We start from the raw sequence: 21,407 nt of genomic DNA on the forward strand, positions 1-21,407 counted from the left end.
GCGAAATTGTCTGCTCTTAGAAGAAAGAAAACGCCTACTTAAATCTCAAAATTAACCTGCATTTAACAACTAAAATCGTTGGATTTCACGAGTTACATTCACCTAGTGTTAAGAACAATCTTTCATTGAATTTTTCTGCTAGCCTGGTTCAAAGAGCCACTTCAAGCCACATCAGAAATAAGATACAAAAACATTAGAGCTTAAAGTATTCTTTTTTATGTTTTAATAACTCCCCTTGTATGCTTTTCAATACAGATACATAAGAAAAGTCATAAAAAATTTAAAAATAATTAAAAATGTCATTTGGTGTTTTAAGCTTTAAAACGGGTCTTTTGAAAATTGAATTTTTGGAGTTATCTTCTTTTGCAGAAAGTGCTTCAATTGCTTTCTAGTTAATAATAACAATAAAGGGCGTTTAATTCCTACCAAATTGAAAATTTTGGCTGGAAGTTTAAAGCGGAAACTCGAAGAAGTTCAGGCAACTAATATACATAAAAACCAGAACTAAGTCCGCAATAAATTTAATTTGAGTTCACTTGATCCAAGAGAGAAAATGTCATTATCTACCTTCTTTGGAATCTAATCTCATTCATCTTCTGTTTTGTCAGTTCCATTTTCCCTGTCGTCTTTGATTCATTTATTTGGCTGCCCACTTTGACAGCTTACCAGTTAATCCTTCGTTCCATGAACCTCATCCATTCTGACCCTTTAAGAGCACTAAATTCTTATTATATTCTTAAGATACGCATCTTCTGTTATTGTAGTGGACACGCTCGTATGTTTATAAGTTATTTATATTCTATTTTCGTAATTTTGTTTGTTTGTTTGAGCTTGGAAGTTTCTGACCGTCCACCAGTATGTTTTTCGACTGAAGTCTGAGGCGAGAATTTTTCAATTTTCAGATTCTAATCTGTCTTCGACTGAATCTATAATATCGTTTCGTTTAAGGCTAAATCCATAATTACAAAAGGGTGGAAAGTTTCAATCTTGTATATGATTCATTTCAAGACATATTTTTCCTTGAAATGAATCTATAACATTTCTGCTCAGAAGCGATTGAATAGAGGATATTTTCAAAAGAATTGGAAAGTTTCTATGTAATTAAAACTTACCGTCTGATAATTTACCTCCTATGAAATGCATTTAGAATATTTTTCGGAATGTAGCTGAATCCGTGATGATCAAAATAGTCGGAAATTTTCAGTCTAATAAATTGAAAATAATATTATCCACATAAATGAGTCTTTGTCTTTTTCCCCCTCTCAAAGATGACTGAATCGTGATTAACCAGATGATAACTCCTCAAAAAAAAAAAAAAAAGTCTATATTAGTTGACTTTTGCAAAAATACTGCCATTTCGCCTTAAGGTTTTATGTTTGCGACTAATATTGTCTTAGTTATTTTTGATAATTTTCTCTTTTCAATCTAATAAAACAAAAATAATTCTATCCCTAAAAATGGATCACTATCTTTTTTTTTCTCAAATGTGACTGAATCGTGATAAGACAAGATAACGCCTCAAAAATAATGATAATAATAATAATAATAAATAGATAAATCTATAGTAATTGACCCGCTTGAAAAAAACAGCCATTTTGCCTTAAGACTTTATGTTTGCGATTAATGTAGTCCTATTTAGTTCAGACAATTTTCAAAAATCTAAGTTAAATTGGCAAAAACATACCTTTTAGTAGCAAATGTAGATAATTTCACAAGTTCGTTCAAGTGTCTTAATGAATATGACTGAGATTAACGAATTTGACTTGCAGAATAGAACAAGAGATTTTCCAAAGACAAAATTGCTAAAGCAACTAAGAATACAAGCAAGCTAGGAAATAGAAACTAAGCATAATTTGTAACTGAGAACCTTTTAGAGGTAAAAATAGAATAGAATGATGCCGCTGTCCTTAAAGATCATATTGTCATCAATAGCTCAATTTACAATATTTTATCACTCGAAACCTTCTGGTGTGTATCGACTGAAAAAAATCGCAGTGTATACTATATTTTTGTTAATTAATTTGCAGCTTTGATTAATAAGTTCCTTGTATATTTTAGAGAATACGTTCTAGTACCTATGAAGTGAACACTAATCACGTTCAACTACGTCCAAAACACAGTTTCTTCCTCATGTACCAAAAGAAATATCTATTTCAATAAATTATGCCATACCTTGATGGTCAGACATTAAATAAAAGTTTCTTTGAGAAAGATTCATGTTCTCAAAGTGATGAAACAATGACTAATACATATTCGAGCAAGTACTATTGACACACATACAAAGTAACTTCTTACAAGCAGAAGATCATTAAATTGACAACAAATAAAATTTCAAATGAGTTTGTGAAACAGTTCACTTGCATCGTTAAATTTGAAAAAACATTGCCGAAGCAACAGAATATAAAACAGACAATACTGAAAATGAAGAGAAAAATATGACTTTCACATTATTCACTGGTTACAGCCCTGTAGAATAAATTTCAATGAGCAATTTCAGATCTGAAGCATGAAAAAGACTACACGTTAGTATCGAACTATATATCACCAGTTTTATTGCGATATATAAATTACAATGTTTTTATATGTGTGGGGATGGCAACAGCAGTTGCCATTCTCTTTGCAAAAAAGGACAAAGGCCAAAACCTTCACTGAATCACCACTCGTTACCGTATTATGGGGAAATACTTTTTTTTTCCTTCTTGTATGATAATTCCTAATGGTTTGAGTTCTTTATACTTGACGACAACAAATTTCAGTTTATTTCATAGAAATTATAGAGTTTACAAAACACGGGATCTGCTTTCTGGGAACTTTGATGCCAACCACAAAACCACAAAGGTTACAAGTATAATTTTAATTTCTATCAAAATGTATGCCGCTTTTTCAATCTAAATGCCGCGTTATTTTTCTGAAATTCGCAGCTTGAAGTTAGAACTGGAATTAAAGCTGCATATTCAAAGTGCGTTTCATGATTTTGTTGCAAAATTAAATTGTTCTTTCTATAGAATATTTCCATACGGAGAGTTGTAGAGTTTTACTCAAAAAACACTAATCAAGTTTGTATTTATTTCATAAGTATTTTTCCCCGAAATAGTGCTATTAAACACGCTGTTTTACGCATCTATAACTCCAAAATTCAAGCAAACACAATGTCTTTAGCTCACAAATAAGTTATTAAGAAACCTTTACGAAGTTATTTAGAGCAACTTCAACTAATCGTGTGTTTACTTGAGAAAATGCTTTTTAAAGCGTGCAAATTTATTTTTGTTACATTAGATTATTGTTACTTTCAGGCAGAAATATATCTAATGCCTCAGCAAGCGTATTTCACGCAGAAAAAAAATCAGAAATATGCATCAAAGATTTAACCGAACGTATTTTCATGCTTTGTGTTTCACATAAGAAAAACTATTGTCATGAAAGAAAAGAAAAAGCAGTTAAATGTGTTGTTAATTTTTCAAATTCAAGAAGTCAAATATTTGAAAGTATAATTGCATCTCTGCAAAACGGTAAGAATATCTTCTTGTTGTGCCATCTTCCATTGCATCCCTAGATGGTTTTTTTTTTTTTTTTTAATAAGTCGAATTTGATCAGAACATTTATAACATAGTGAAACATCAAGTTTTTCCTTTTGTATCTTCCAAACACAGACTATAACAACTATTTTATTTTCCAATTTATTTAGTTTTCAAACAAATATGTGGTATAGAAGACTGGAAGCGTGTGAAACAAATGAAAATCAGCACCTAAAGTTAAAATTTTATTTCCGTTCAAAAGATGTTTGAAAAGAAAGAAACATGAACATCTTACGATATTTCTGATGTAACTGAAAAAAAATAGTTAAACGCATAGATTAAGATTTATTTCTATAATAAAAGAACTTATCTTTGCACTAAATATCAAAAAAAGAAAAAAAAAGACAAAGATGAATAAGTTCACAAATATGTTTCTGGTAAACTTATGAACGTTTACAAAGATCGAAAAAAAATCATTACAACGTTCCATTATTTGGTTTAAACGTAATTTTGAACATTTTTTTAAAATAGTATTTTTAGTTAAATAAGAACAGTATCAAATTGAAAAAGAAAATCGAGTTCCTTAAATAAGTCTAACTACTTCAGCTTTAAAATGACGCTTCATTGGCACTACTGGTAAGACTTAAATTTCTACTCTGAAAGCAGCAGAAATAAAGTATAAAAGATCCTTACTTTATGTTAAATTTCTACATTAAAACTGCTTCTGTTTGATACCAATCTCAAATATTTCTAAGCACTCAAATAAATTTTTCACGAAATTTTACAGTGCTGAGAAACATAGAAATTTTCTGGATTTGTATTCACAATCATTAAACACCTTTAGGGGAAAAAATACAGTAAATATTTTTCGTAATCTAGTCTAATTATTTTAACTGTAGAGAAAATTTATTGTTTTAGCTATAGAAAAAAGCAAAAAAGCTTACTACAAATATTCCCCCCCCCCACTTCTTAATTATATTGAAATAATAAAAGTTTAATTTTTTAGTAAAAATTGAAATTGTTCAAAATTTCATCAAATACATTAAATCTTCCGTAAAATAACAATTTTATATAAATTGCTGACACTAGAGAGAAAAGGTACAACAAGCTACCCATGAAAATTGTCCAACCTTTAACTTTCTCCAAGAACTCTTCTAGAAACGGGTCAAAAACAAAAATCTTCACTTGGATGTAACGAATAAAAGACACTAAGAGAATTGACCAGGAGTTTTTTTGGTATCACGTCTACCTGTTGTTCGTAGACGGGCGTAAAAAATAGACAAAAGTTCCACCCTCGAAATTCTATGGGTAAGGGTGGACCGCAAATTCACTCTCGCGAAAGAATCTCTTGGTAAAGGAATAAATGAAAAAATGGAGAATCTTTGAACAGATATGTAAATAGGATGCGTGAAAGCACAATGGCATTTTTGGCGATGAAAAGACGGAACAGGTGCAAATGAAAGAGGAGAACATTTTTGCTAAACTGAAATCTGGATCAAATATTTATAATTTGTTCATTTAGATTTGTTGACAATTGAGACAGTGAGAAGCAAAGGGATGTAAGTGGCAAAATTAAAGATTTGGAGATAACCACTATAAATGGTAAATGAACCTCTTCTCAGTCTTAGGACAAGCGATAATACTAGCAGCCCTGGTAGGTGCTGTTACACAGCATGGTTTAGAAAAACTTTTCAATGAAAGCCTACATATAGGACCTTATCTTTAAACGTGTTTTACTCAAATTTTGAAAATGTCCACTTACAGCCTTTTGCTTCTCACTGCCTCAATCGAGGCAGTGAGAAGTAAAAGGATGTAAGTGGCAAAATTAAAAATTTGGAGATAACCAGTACACATGATATGTGAACCTCTCCTCTGTCTTGGGGCAAGAGATGGTACTAGTAGCCCAGGAAGTTGCTGCTATACAGCATGATTTAGAAAAAAAAAAATTCAAATAAAGCCTACCTAATATGTTATTTTTAAACGCCTTTTACTTAAAACTTGAAAATGTCCACTTACATCCTTTTGCTTCTCACTGCCTCAATTGTAAAACTAATTGAGGAAGTGAGAAGCAAAGGAATGTAAGTGGCAAAATGAAAAATTTTGAGACAACCAGCACATACGGTAGGTGAACCACTCGTCTGTCTTGGGGCAAGATATAGTTCTGGTATCCCTGGTAGGTGCTGCTGTACAGCAGGATTTAGAAAAAAAAATCAATGTTAGCCTACCTAGGATGTTATCTTTAAAGTCGTTTTATTCAATACTTGAAAATGTGCACTTGCATCCCTTTACTTCTCACTACCTCAATTCTGAAGTAGGTGAAAAAATACAAATCAGCTTTGGAAAGAAAGATGAAAGTCATATTCTTCTGGTCCAAGCTTTGTTATTTATGATTATTAAAAAAAAATACTTTTATTTATTGTTGGATTAGGATCAAAAGATTGAGACATCAGTACATGGTGTCCCGAGTAACAAATGCCAACGTTGGTACGACAAACAGTGCTCCAAACTCTGGCATAAAAAGGCAAAACTAAAAAAATTGCAAAAATAAATTCATAGAAACATCTCTCTGATAGGTGTGTTCAGAGAGATTACTAAAAATATGATGGCATAATCGACAAAAATCGGTAATGATATAAAACATCGGTTAATGGATCGATAGAAAATGCTAAAAACATTTCAACATGTTTTGACATTACAGTAGATAAATATGATCACAATAATATCTGATCTTTGAATAATTGTTTAAGACACCAACGCATGACGTCAGAGTTGATTAACATGCTTGTCGATGGCTTCCAACTAGCAATTTATCGAAATTCTAGCAATTAACAAGAACAACGAAAAATACGCAGAAAAATGGCTAATACAAAGCTGCTGTTTCATAGTGTTCTGAACCAAAGATTGATAAAAATACAATGTGGAAAACAAAAGATCAATTATTTGACGTAAAAGTCGACAAACAAGCATGAAGATTATTGATAGAAGAAGCCAAAAAAAGTTATTTTCTGACAAAATATTCATTCTTAAATAGTCAGTTTAAACGTACTTGTGAAAAACTAAAACTGTTGGATACATTGGATTTTTCATGTAAAAAGGAGGAAATATACAGTGTTGCACTAAATTGATAACAAGACACTAATGATATGATAATGAAAAATCAGAGTTTTTGAAAATATCTGATATAAAAACCCCAACAGAGTCTTAAATTAAAACCAAAAACAGCAAGTTTGAAGCTAGCTGCAGCGGTTATTGATATCAGTTGCAGGCACTTTTTAAGCTAATTGAAGTTCGAGCACATATATGTTTTATTTGCATAAATTTGTGATTGAATTACGTAGTTTCAAAACCTCATTTTCAAATAAATAAATTAAATGTCTAATTACGTCACTGAAAAGAATGTATTTACACCATGCATTCATTCTTCCTTTTAACCCAAGGGAAATACGCAGACAGGTTATGACCTATTACTTTTGAAAAACCAAACCACAAAAGAAAAATAACAATATATTCACGCAACCACAACGCCTTCAAAGAAAATACATTTTTTAAGGAAAATAAGATATCATACAAATCTGATCGCTGTAATAATACCTTACGTTTCTCAAACTTCGGGAAACGACGAATATGAAACACATCTCTACTGCACGTATCACGACGGGTGTTTCCTATATCACACTACTGACCACCAATGTAAGAAGAAAAAAAAAGAAAAAGTCACGCCAAAATATCCGTATTATCACTATGTATACTTTACAACAACTAGAAACTCACCACCCTCCTCGTCATGCTTAAAATATTCAGGCGAACTCAAGACTGGCCAAATTATTAGCTCACGAAGCCAACTTGAACAATGGCTGGACTATTGAACATGCGCGGGCGTTTGGAAGGGGGTCCTTCCAGCTATTGTCTCCCATAATATTATGGGTGTGTGTGAGACTGAGAAATCTCTATGAATGATATTAAATTACATTGATCCCATGATGTTTTTTGATTACATACTAGCTGTCATTATGCATAACACTATAAGCAAAATAGTAATAGCCGGTTAAAATGTGAGGAAAAGTTAATACACACTCACTGACTGTTATTCTCTTCATTTTTTGTTCATTTTTGGCTATCTTTTATTCAGGAGCTTGAGAAATGACAAAAATTGCTCGCTAAATTTGTAAATTATAGTATTTATCCCTAGATCCATTGTCTTATAAACTGTTAAGAAAGATTGGGGAATCTAGATCAAATCTTTCTTGTTTTCTGATTATATGTTTTGAGCTATAAAGCGTGTATTACAACAGAAATTTTGGAATTATTTCCTGAAAGTACTTCTCACGTACCAAATATTTACACCAAGGCCGGAATATTTCAGACTCCTATCTTTCTGAAGAGTGCAAGAGCAATTGTTTTAGATTAAAACTATTGTATATTCTGGATATTTGCAACTTTCCTTTTTTTCAGGATGAGGGCCTTTTATATCTATAATGGATGTATTGCAGCAGAAATAAGGAAATAGGTTTTACTATATAGGTTAAACTATCGATCTCTTGTATATTCTGGTACTTCTACTTGTTCTTTCGACTTTCTTATTTTTCAGAAAAAGGTTTTTTTTATATCTATAATGTAGATGTATTACAGCAGAAATCTGAGGGTAGGTGTTTCCTGAAAGCTCTTCTCAAGTACCTAATATTTATATCAGAGCAGTACTTAATATTTTTATCATTCCGAGGAGAGTAAAAGCAGTTAATGTAGGTAAAAATTGACGTATACTGATGATGTTTTGTACGTTCACTGTAAAAAAATTCCGAAACGTTACTGGTTATTTCCATGGAATGCCTCGGGATTTTTGACGTGTTCACCTATTCCCCGTATAAACAAGTATAATCACAAAAAAGTTTCCTGAATCGCTACAAGTTGCACGCGTGCAGACTTTTCACTGTTGTAGAAAATATTTTTAGCAACCAGTTTAAAAATTGAATGAGCGTGTTTATTATATGTATCGGCCTAAGGTTGCTTACGGCCTGTCCAGATTGACTAAGCTCTCAATGAGGGTGAAAATGTCAATGGATAGCTTCAGCTTTGCAAGGCAGGAATTGCAGGCATGAGATATGCTTGGTTCCTTCTTGCATAGCTTTGGCCTTGGTCGCTCTGATATTTATGGAGCCTTCTTTTTAAATTAGGAAGGTTCTAATCAATTACACTAAACCTACTTAATTTTTCTAAAAGGTTCTAGAGACATGACTGGCTTTAACAGGGCAGATTTCGCACGTCTTCATAAAGTATCGAGGTTAATTTCAGAAAGGTTACTGACTTTTAGCGGAAAGCGTTCCTGGTTTTTCCAAGATATGTTACTGGAAGAAATTGGGCACATCAGCTGCCCATTATTTTCCAGGATCGTTTCTGAATCGTTTTTACAGTGTTCTGATACCTCAACAGATATTTTTGACTTTTCTATTTTTCAGGGGTATTTATTTCTATAATGCATGCATTATAAAAGAAATTTAGGGATAGATCTTTCACGAAAGCACTTCTTACGTACTAAATAGTTACACCAGGCAGACAACACCAAACACTTCTTCCATTCCGTAGAGTGCAAAGGCAGTTGTAAAAGGTTCGATAGGTTAAAAACTTTCAATGTTTTGAATGTATTCTGGTACTTCTACAGATATTTTTGACTCTTTTATTTTTCAGGTGGAGGGCACATAGCCAGTGGTGTCCTAGGTCTATTCCCGGGATGACTAATGCTTTTAATCAGAAATTATTAAATAGCTAAGTGGGAATATATCGATTTGACTTGCGAAACATTAAAAAGGACACATTTTTAATGGTGGATTTTTGTAACATTGTTAAGATAGATGCGAGCTAAATATTTTGATTGCCAGTAAGTGATGCTTTATGTTCGAGAGAAAAAAAAAATTTCTGTTATTTTAAAGTTTTTTTTTTTTTTTATGGTTTTCGATAAAAATATTCTTCCAAGCTTCATCTGTGTAAATTTTACAATAAATGTTCATTGACATTTAAATGACACCATCTTAAAACGATCTTCGGGGTGATGCCAAATACGTTCCACAAAAGTACTATACCAAATGTGTCACCATCATTACTTTACAAGAACATCATGCATCGAATGTTTAAATCCGTAAATGCTATGAAATATTATTTGCGTTACTTCTTAAAAATTAGCAATTGAAACCAACTCGAAAGTACCTAGACAATATCAAATCAGAAAGGGGAAATCGGAAATTAGTGTTCTTTTTCACTCACAAATTCAAAAAGGGCTATAAATTTCTAGTTTTGTTTTTGTTTTTTTTAAGTAAATTCTCACACAATTGCTCAGAATGTGCTCAACAATAATAAAAAAGTACTGAATCCCAATGCCTTGTGTTTTAAAGAAATGTAGAAATTCCGGTAGTTAAGAATAAAATATAACGGGTGAAAATTCGTAAGATAAATACTTACAATTTTGGTATCTGGATTTTGTCAACTTCCGAATTACGGCTGTATTCATGCCAGGATCTTCTAGAAGATCCCGACTGTGTACTGGCCGGTCGACTTGTAGACGGCTCCGTTGTTTGCAGAAGCACTTGTGCTTGAGTTATGTCAGAATAATCGAAAATCTGCAAAGCAATTTAAAATCAATCAAAATTTAATAATATTTACAGATAAAATTCAAATTAAGTTCAGAAGAAAATTAAATACATTTTAGTTTAAAGTATTTCAATTTCATAAAGAACTTAAAAGTTGAAGAATCCTTAATTAAAAAATATGGTAAATCCGTTAACCCCGCTCAAGCACTACAGCGTTTCTGTTTAATAACGGTTGTCTGAATTTTCTGAACACATGTAGGCGAAAAGCGGTCTAAAGAAAACATTTAAGATACAGTTACCAGTTTTATTTTTCATCAACAAAGATATCCCTAACGAATTTTTTCTCACGGTTATAGAAGAAACGAAATAATAAAAATGCTTTCAAAATATCGCCAAGAATTCTTGTGAATTTTAGAGTATAGATGACATTGGTGATGTGTATTGGCTGGATTAAAAGCTTCATTCGAAAGTGCGAAAATAAAAAACTAAAATATATTACACACTCATTTCCAAAAGTTAAATCACCTGCAAAAAACTTGAGGGGGAGGAGGAGGGGACTTTTTTTATCATTCTTAAAATACTAAAATAAGAGTTTGGGAAACTTGGCCGTTTCGGAGCCCCAATGTTATCGATTTAGATTGGCTCAAGAAAGTTAAATTTTTCTTTCCGTGCTTATCTTTTGGCAGTGAGTATATTATATTTGTCGTGGGAAGATAAACCGCAGTATCGACAAAACTGACAAATAACAATTTAACGTCTTATTAAATAATTAATGTGACAAATTTAAGATATTTGAAGCAACACGTTTTTGATTTTCCACAGATAATAGTAAAATGTTGGAATTGGACATTATTTTCGAGTTTTATTTTCAGCGTAATTCAAATATGCAAGTTAGTAAACTCAAGCTTAAGTAAAATAGATAAAAATGCTTTTTTTTTTTTGAGCAATCATGATTGCTTATTGTTCTCATTTGACCGTTTTTGGTGTCCGTGCCTTTTTCAACTTGGACCAGAAGCCTTTGCAGCACCACTGCCCACCGTCCTCTGCTGGCGGCGCGGCGTGGCTGCTCCGGTTTTGAGCTATCCGATCTCCTGGTCGGAGGCGTCCATGTCCTACACACACGCACATTCACACACATACACACACACACACACACATACACACACACGACTTCACACACATACACTCATACACGCCTACGTACATACACACAGGTCTACGCACACACACAACTATGCACACGTAACCGCCCAGGAGGAGAGGCAGGCTTGGGGGGGACAGGAGCCGTTTCTAGAAACAATAACTCCAATGAGTAGGGTCCTGTCTCAGTTCGTGATTGCGAAAAACATAAATTGGATTCAAAATTTCAGAATTCAAATTAATTTTCTTTCTTTTTTTTTTTTTTTACGAAAGTTAATCAAATGCTTCATGACTGAGCAGCGAAATTGGTTTTGGGGGTTGAAACTAACCAGAAACCTTGGCATAAAAAAAAGCCATATCACAAATTCTTTTATGGTTATACACATAGGTGTAAGAATTCTTTGGCTAATCCCCACGGGGGAAATCTTGCCTTAGCAAGATTTTAAAAGTGAGTATGGTTTTAGTATCACAATTGTCGTAGTACTTGACAGTTAATAGATATTTTATTAATATTAGAAAAGCCGATTTCGATTACCACGCATTAGTAAAAATAAACGATATGCTTTCATAAACTGTGTCTGTGTCCATTTCCTTTGTTTTCTTACTCGAGTAAAATATTATTTCTTACAAGTAAACGAGGGATGGAACTTGAATTTTATTCCCAAGTTTTAGTTTTACTTTTTTCCCAGCCGGAATAACTACTGCTTCTGGTTTAAAAAAAAAACGTTTAAAAGGTAAAGGTTTAGTTTGGAAACAGCGACGGTTAGGAGACAACACCTTATTTAAACTTCAATGATCTGAACACTTCAGGGTATCAAGTGTTTCTGAGGCATCAACGAAAACACAAGCAGAAATGTTTAGATTCAATAAGAAAGTTTCTATGTAATATCCTTAATAAAATTTCATGTGAATTTAAGTATTAAATATCCGATCTCAATTTACGATGCAAAATTTACAAATTGACTGACATCACCAAAACATCTACAAAATAACTAGGTGAGTTTTTATTAGCATTATAAAAATCCATACCAAGTGTTTATACAATTAGAATCTGTTATAAAAACAGAAAACTCAAAATTAAAAAGTGATAGTCACTAGAGATATTAAAAAATCACTCTGTTACAGAAATTGGGAAAAAAAAAATCTTAAGGCTGAAAATAAATCTTCTCATAGATTGGCTACCTTTTCCCACCTGATATTGCAGTATTTTTTTTTTCAATTTCACGCGTTACAGCTCCGTATCATCTACGCTCCATCATTACATGCGATTAAAGTAAAATTCAAAAAGTAAGTCAGCATTTAATATTCAGCTCCACTACATTTTGGCACGTTTAAATGCAACATCTGTTTAAATCTCATTTGCTTTGGGTGACCAATTTAAACTACTTTTAATCATATTAAGCACGATGAAAATAAAAACAAAAAGCAAATCGTTATTAACGAACAACAATACTACAATTAGCCACATTCATATGCAGCAACTATTTAAACGTCATTTGCTTTTGGCGACTAAATAAATTACCACAAATCACACAGATGTTACGAAAAGCAACAATTACATGAAATAACAACCAAGAAAAGCTTTCTTCTGTTAGATATTGGTGTAGTTTCATTAAGAGAAAAAAACCTAAAAGGGAAATTGCGGCTTGTTTGCTTTGAAAAATTCAATGCAAATCACTTCCAACTTTTCAGAAATCAAGGCAATTTGTTTCCTACACATCACAATTGAGTATTAAAGAACAGAAAATAATTGGGTTCTCTTTTCTTAATAAATACGTTTAAGAACCGATCATTATGGTGTCCTTGAAAATGTAAAAACTGAAACACAATCGTTAGATAGAGAGCAGGAAATAAATAAATAAATAAATAAAATATAATTATTGTTCACGTTTTATTTTCATCGGAACTGTGTTGCAGAAAAACTGGACTGAAGCAACTGTAATAGATGCTTGGTATATTTATCTTTTTACTATAACAAGGAAACTTTAAAATTTAACAAAATGTTAGCTGTTTTTTTTCTTGATTATTGTCAATGGTACACATATTTCCTAGCATAATGCATAATACATTATTGTAACAAAATTTAAATTTAAGTATAAAAAGGGGTAACTATGCTAAGCAAGGCCGACGAGAAGCCATGTCAGTCTCTAGGGGCCCGGTTCCGAATTGGAGTCGCATAAGACCAAACTGACAAGGGCCTTGGTTCTCGGCGGCCCTGATGCTAAGCCATTTTACTGTTGTTGAAGCTTTAGAGAGTTGCCTTCGCACCAAATCTGTTTTCTAAATTGCATAACACTTGCCTGCTTCAACTACTTTTCTGTAATGTCAAATGCATTCTCCCATTTTTGACAACTTACTCTTCAACGAGACTACCTAGAAACTTGAGCCTATATACATAAACTTTGCTTGAAAAAGAAATCCATGGCAGGTTTATTTATCTTATATCTTTAAAAAAACAATTCAAAAGCGTAAGTACCTCGCAAGAGTCTTTAAACATAATTTGCTTATTTACTAAACCTTGAGATCGTTCTAACAAGCTATTTCGCTCCTAATTGTGATCACGCTTGCCAATGAAGAAACGAAGCACTCTCTTTCAGTAGCCGCGTGTAGCGTTGGTTTTCTCAAGATCAGCAGCTTTAACGACCTTTGGATGATCTCTTCTAAGACAGTTCAACTTCAATTTCTATAAGATTCAATTCCATTTCGTTCGGATAGGAGTGGTTGAACATTTCATTTCACCTGAAGAAAGGTCACAAAAAGTCTGTCATCAACCAGAGAATACGCAACATTATGAATCCGGAAATAACCGGTAGGTCAGTTGTTAAAACTTTGGGAAAGCATGGGAAAATGACGACATTTCTGTTGCTCTTTGACGCAGAAAAAGATCTTTAATAGAAGTTATGTTTGGTGATTAAAGTTGAGTACGCAACTGTCTGTAATGTTACGTGCTGACCAGTAATTGATTCTTGACTAGACAGAGAGAACTCACGCTCGAAGCATTAGGCAGAGATAAGGATGCGTAGAATACAGTCGATCAGTTCTGCTAATAGCAAAAGGTTGAAGGTGATGAAGAGAATATTTAGAATGCTAAGTCGGAGACATGAGCAACGAGATGATCTCCCATATTGGATGCTTATGCCTACAAATATTTATGATACTCAGGGTTAAATTTGTAATATGTACATTTGATTCTTTTAAATTGTTACTGAAATCGAATTTTTTTTCCATATATTTAAATAGCAATGACTTTTATCTATAGATAGCAACTGTATGTTCTTCGTTCCTCTCCTCTTCCGACTCACCATTAATTTGCCGCTATATAGAGTGTGTATATTCAGTGGCGTACCTAGCATGGGTGACATCCGTGGCGATAATTCTAATCATGGTGCCCCCCCCCCCCCCCCGTACAAACGCAAAAAAAAGAAAAGGTTTTAATAATCCATGTAAACATGAAATTCATACAATTTTCAGAAACAACTACATTTATTTTATAACGAATTTTAAGTGGGATAATATTTTAAAGACAAATAAAAACTATAAACGCTTTTTATTTAATTTGCCCTAGACTCATGTGTGCGTCGAGATGTCAAAAAAGTAAGGGGTTGAAATTGATGGGCTCTTAATTATTTCAAACGTATCTCAAACACAGGGAAAGATAATGGGACTCAGATTTTTGGTATAAGAAGTCACTACTAGGTGAAAGCATTGACAATATGAACGTAATCCTGAGTATGGTATTCATGGTGCGTGGTGGAAAACGGGAAGGCTTCGAGGGGGGGTTACCCCCCCCCCCCCCCGAAAATTTACAAATTTGTAGTCTTAAAAATGCATTAAGCTTCATATTTTTAAAAACTTTCAATTCCACTTTGAGTGTCACCCCTAGATGGTTAAAACCCGGGGAGCACCACCCCCGCAGTGACGCCACTAATGTATTCATTTAAATATATTACAAACTTAAATTCGCAAAAGTACTGCAGTATTTAAAATCTCCGAAAATTCGATTTTATCTAGTGTAAGTTCTGACTGCTTGAGATTAGGGGGGGGGGGGTATAGCCCTTTTAGACTGGGGACGAAGATATATATACATGTATGACTGCGTCAATTTGAAAGTAATAACTTTAGATTAAAAGTCCCCTCTAGCAGGACGAAGCCATTTCCTTCAAGCTTTTCCATACCATTGCAGATCACAATTAATCTGTAGTAAGTTTTGACTAAATGAGAGAAGAGGCTACTACAGTACCTTTAGCTCCGCCCGCCCCCCTCCAACCCACCATTAATTTACACTCATAACCAATTCACCATATATAGTGTATATATAATTATTTAAATATAATATAAACTTAAATTTACAAAAGTAATGCAGTAATAAAAAACTCTAATCTATCTAGAATCTTCTTTCGATTCTATCTAGTGTATGTTCAGGCCTTATGGAGGGGGGGATATATATACCCCTTAGCACTTAGATCCGCCACTGTATATATATATACAACATGTCATCGTTTAACCTAAGACTTGTTTTTGGCTTTTTTTTTTTTAATCTCCTGTTTTCGTACGTTTAAAAAAGCGGCTTTCATTTCTTTTTAACTAGTTTTAGTTCTTATCTTTTTCAAAGGACTGCCCACCTACGGGAGGTCATGGCGCAGATTGTGCCATTGAAATTTTCAGGGGAGGGATCTTTTGAGAAGTAATTTTCTCCATTGGGAGTTCTTGATGGGGGGGGGGGGTCCTTTGCTGTTAGGGGTGGGCACCCCTGTTGTAGATAAATATTTAAACCTATTTTGCATTTTGCGATTTCCTCTCATCAGAAATTCTCAAACGTCACCCGTAGTGATGCTCCTGCGTTTTACCGATTAATTACAATTGAAAATATTGGGGGGACATTTTAGAACTGAAGTACATTTTTTATAGACGACATTTTCCAATTTCAGTCTTTCACAGTAACATCTATATATGTGTGTATATACATGTACTATATATACAGAGCTTTAGTTGGAAGAAACTATTTGGGGAGATATATATAATAGAGAAACCGTATTTCACGCATCATCAAGTAATTGCAGTCAAGTGTAATATTTACTAATATTATCTTATTACATATTGTTGATAGATTCAGGAAAAAGTGCTTTTAAAAAAGTAAAAGTTTATCATATTTATACATCATTAATAGTCCAGGCTACAAATCAAAACTGAATATTTGTTAAAAAGAGGGGGGGGAGTTCCCATTTTACAATACGTCTTAAATTACACAATTTTAGTCCTAATAAGTAATTATGATGATGCAGTAATTATCTACTGATTTATGCGGCATAGAAAGGGAGATTACAAATTCTTTTTCTTTAATTTATAATACAATTAAAGGTATATTTTTGTCAACGCGTATAAACTATTTATGCCATTTTCCCGTCTCTGAGAAACTGTCAGGAAGGCTTCTTTGAATGCTGGTTTTTATCTTTTGAGTTTCAACTGATTTTAAACAAAAAGCATTTTTTTTTTTATTTTCCCTCGATTTTAGACAGAAAGAGCGTCAAGATTGGCCAAAATATGCAAGATTGCGGAAATTGTCGACCTGAAAACAACGTAAAAGAGCAGCGGGGGAAAGAAAAAATTCTCACTTTTAATCCCCCACAAAAGCTTGCACTTCAAAAGGAAAAGAAAAGCTCCATAAAAAGAGCCGTACAGAAGAGAGCTCGCAAGTTCAAACCGTCATCTCTTTCATACACAACGGTCAACTTCTCCCGCCTCCGTCAAACGGTCAAACTCTGGAAAATTCCTCTCGCACCTCTCGTAAACGGGGTAAGGTAAAAGGAAATAAGCGACTGGAGTTCTTTCACCTTTCCAATGCCGATGACCGACTGCCTTTTGTTTCGTCATCTTCTGCTTGCAGACGATCGGACGCCCGGGGGTGGGGAGCCCCCCCCCCCTCGTCACGGCCCCCCTAGAGTTGGGGCTTTAATGTGACGAAAGACACCTGTCCTTCGTTGCGGTCCCGTCGAGCATGCGCAATTAAGTGAAGGACTAATGCAGTGATTTTAATCGTGAGAACATTTCTTTGAGTGAGAGGGGTGGGGTGGATTAGCAAAATTTATTATATCACCAATATCACCTATTAAATTGAACGTCAATTTGAGAATGATTGAAACGGATGGGTCAAAGGATACCGAACATAATGCCCTTTTTTATCTACGGAAAGCGATTATTCGTCGTTTCTTCGCGAGAGAGGCGAGTTTTATTTAATCACCCTAATGTCTTTAGGGAATTTGCATACGGAATGTATATAAAAAAAAAAGCATTTCATTATAATCAGGATCTGAAAATATTCCTAAATAGTCTTGAAAGATTTTTTTATGACCAGATTCCTTTCAATGACCTTCATTTAAATACAGATTCACTAATGAATCTGCAGTTCGAATATGCTTAAAAACTCTTTGCTCAAATTTCCTTCAACTCGGACGCGAAACTCATAAAATTCCATAAAAAGAAAACTATCTTATTAATTATAAATAAAGTAACGCATTTTCTTACACGGCCATAAACTTTTATCATTCATTTTATTTGGCTTCGAATCATAAATAGCGAGCATATTACAAATATTACATTACTCCTAAAAGTTTTTTTTTTTTTTTTTCCCCTTGAGCGACTGACATTACCTCGATTCTGCAAGCCCTATAGCGTGTTTTAATCTCACTTTTTTAACGTCTCCTCCATTCTTTTTTTTTCATTTGACTTTTGCAACTCAAAACTACGAATGAACTGACGAATGCTCGAGGAAACTTAACTTATAAATGCTTAATGTTATTGGGTTTCGTTGATTTTGTCCGGAAGTTAGAGACAAAGCCGAAAGGTTGAGTAAAACTTAGTGGAAATTTAACTACTTTGTATTAAAGTGTGTCCGTTTATGTAACAAAGTTAAAACGTTGAGCAAAATTTAGTGAATATTTTACTATTTTGTATTGAAATGTGTCCGTCTATGTAATTTTACATAGACGGACACACTTTAATACATAATTCATTATATTTTGCTTAACCTTTTAACTTAGTCTCTAATTTCCGAACAAAATCAACGAAATCCAATAACAATAAGCATTTAAAAGTTAAGTTTCCTTGAGCATTCGGTTTTCTTGACTAACATTTAGTATGGCTTTGTTAAGTGGAGCTCAACCTTGACAATGTCTACCCCTTTTGGGGGAAATAGGGAATGGTAATTGTTTTGTATTACTTTCATAGTAGTTTTTAAAAAGTGTTTCAACTGAAATCCGCGGTAAAAACGTCTCTTTTTCATTGAATGCTCCTAAAAGATGTAAGTATTGTCAAGGTTATAGCCATCGAGAAGAGATAAAATGGAGGGAGTGAAGACTTTCATTCGTGAAACAAAGACATCAAGTCACGTGATAGACTTTAAAGCAAAGCATTGGAAGAAATCAGGTTACTTTCGCTAGTTTTACCCAAAACGCGTCAACCATTCGTCGTTATTAAGTCATGTGACTTGAGATCGTAGCCCAATTTACTTTAACTTTTGCTAAACCAATGATTGGACTTGTTCCTTCCATTTATATTTCCTGCTTTAAGGTTATTATTGCTCAGCTTATCAGAGCCACACTATAAAACCTACAGATCATTGCTTAAGATAAACTATGCGAAGGTACTTTCAACATTTTATCACTTATACGCTTTAGAATGAAACTACAACTATTTTTGCTATGATGCTCATTTTAAGGAGTTGATGAACACTTTAAGGCACGGTGACTTCGTTTAAAGCCACTAATATTTTAATGATTTTTTTTTCTTCAGCCAACTGATACAGTGGCTTCAAGAAATGGTTGAAAAAAAAAGGCATTTAAAATGAATTATTACCTTGCTCAAGGTTATTCGGCCTGCTTGTGTGTAAATTTGAACCATGCGAGAAATATAATAACACTATTTTAATAAATACTGTAATATACTATTTTAATAATTATAGTGTATCTTTGATCCAGATCAATGAACTTCAAACTGTTCAAAAACTCCTTATTTTTCTTTCATAGCATTTCAATACTTCTATCATTTATTGCATTTCATAAAATATTACAAAATATAGGACGAGAGACATGAACTCAGAATTCAAGAGAAGATTCCAAACACTAACTTCAGGATTAGTGGATGAGCGCTGGGCAATGTTGCCAACTTATTTTGTAAAATCAGAAATAAAAGGCTGATATTAAAAACTTGCCAGCAGCTTGCATCATTTCGTCTTCTGCAGTTTCTTTTGAAGTCAAATATTAAAACATATCAAGTGGGGCAAAGTTACAACACATAGTACAAAGATACACTGAAAGATTATATAGTGAAAAAGACAAACATTACGTACAAATGAAATCCGTCAAGTATATCCCACTTTCACTGTGTATTGTTTGTCGAAGGTATCCTTTTTCATTGGAAATAAATCAGGATGTGTTTACCGTTATTTAATATATTACACATCATCTATAAAATCCTTGTACGGCAAAAAGCCAAATTTTACATTCCTTGTCCATCAAGTCTGTCCGCAGTTGCTCATTGTTTATCAACGCTATCATTTCTTTGAGGAAATAAATATGGATAGTTTAAACAATCATTTGATAAATAAGATAATATCAATTAATAATTTTTAAGAGGCATGATCATTTTCCTGCGCTTTTCACTGGTTTTGTGAATTTATAGATATTGAACTTGAAATAGCTATTTATTTCATTTACACATTTATTATTTTACTTGCGCCTGCAGTTTCATGAGCTTGCTTGTCTGTATTTCGTTTTATTTTCACAATATTTGTACGCAAAACTTTTCGTATGATTGATAGTTTTTGAAAGATCCATTCTTTTCTTCCAAAGTATATTGTAGACGCATATTTTTTAACTTTGGGAAAATATAGAATTTACTTTAGAGGGTGGGGGTTATATTTCATACAACGTGGAGAGATACTCGATATGTTAGAATTAACTACAAAAGTTTTCCGTTCACTTTGATACTGAAGAAAAATCCATCTTTATAGCACAGCGAAGGAGACGGGGTTAAAACATCCCCCAGAGGCTTTAGTTTTTACACTATTGCTAATTCTAATATAGCAGTTTATACACATGTAAGGACTGGACAATCAAAAAAAGAAAAAAAACCCAGAGAAGGTCATTCTGGTAGCGCAAGTGCAATTTCATATTTTACACAAAATCAAAAACGGCGCACTAATAAAGGAGAATAATCAAATATTTAATATCAAGCAATTGCTTTTAATAAAAGTTGAACGCTATATTAATGCTTTGTATGAAACGCTGTATTAAAAAAAACGCATTAATGGAGGAGAATAATCACAATATATTAATGTCAAGACTGCTTTTAATAAAAGCTGAATGCTGTAATAATACTGATAGGACTTAAAATGACGCATTAATTGAAGAGAATGATCTCCGTCTATTAACGCATCATTAACGGCCTGTGACACATCATCAAAGAGGGGAGGGGGCAAACTCCAGAATCCTTGATTTCAACATTTGTTATCTATCTCAATATTGTGCTTATAAGCATGTTATGATTGTCTCCCCTCCCCCCCCCCTCCATAGGGTAAATTCTGGCTGCGTTTGTGATGGGAAGGTTCTGATTTTAATAAAAGCTGAACGTTGTGTGGAAATGGAAAATCTTGTAAATACTGCAAGGACTTTTCAAAAACAGTATCCTCTCGTTGTAACGCGATTCGCGGGAGACAATAAAATGCGCTATACATCCTAAAACGCGATAATTGACGTTATAAAAAGTAACAAGCTAAGAAATGTTATCCTTGTAACCCGAGACATACGTGTTAGCAATATTTTTCAGTTTCTGTTCTTTATTAATGCCATTTCCTCGTCCAATCTATTTTCAGAACGAAGATACTGTTTGATTTTCCAAGCAAAATATTAGTTTCTTCGAAAGCAATTTATTAACGTCTGTCTTTATTTTTTTACGATTTAAAAAATTCTGCCCGAAATACAGTACAAGAACGAGCTGATGTGTGCATCACATGACTTCTTTTTACTCCAATTTTAATGTCATTTTCCCATTATTGGCAATTTTAATGTGATTCAATAGTTTACTCTCTAAATATCACCACCAGTGGCGAAATTGAAACCAGATTTTAAAAAAAAAATTGCGAAATTTGTCGTCAAGTTGGCGACAAAACTTGGCGACC

At 33.3% G+C, this 21,407-nt stretch overlaps 1 protein-coding gene across 1 annotated transcript in view; it reads right to left on the reverse strand.

Annotated features, from left to right (window-relative positions):
- Window positions 1-21,407, reverse strand: part of LOC129231134 (protein grainyhead-like) — a 211,357-nt gene that overhangs the window by 149,900 nt on the left and 40,050 nt on the right. The window contains exon 4 of the mRNA XM_054865381.1: window positions 9,966-10,123. Coding sequence (XP_054721356.1) covers window positions 9,966-10,123 — 158 coding nt within the window. The remainder of the gene's footprint in view (window positions 1-9,965; window positions 10,124-21,407) is intronic.

The sequence above is a fragment of the Uloborus diversus genome, chromosome 10 (assembly GCF_026930045.1).
Source record: "Uloborus diversus isolate 005 chromosome 10, Udiv.v.3.1, whole genome shotgun sequence".
NCBI lineage: Eukaryota > Metazoa > Arthropoda > Arachnida > Araneae > Uloboridae > Uloborus > Uloborus diversus.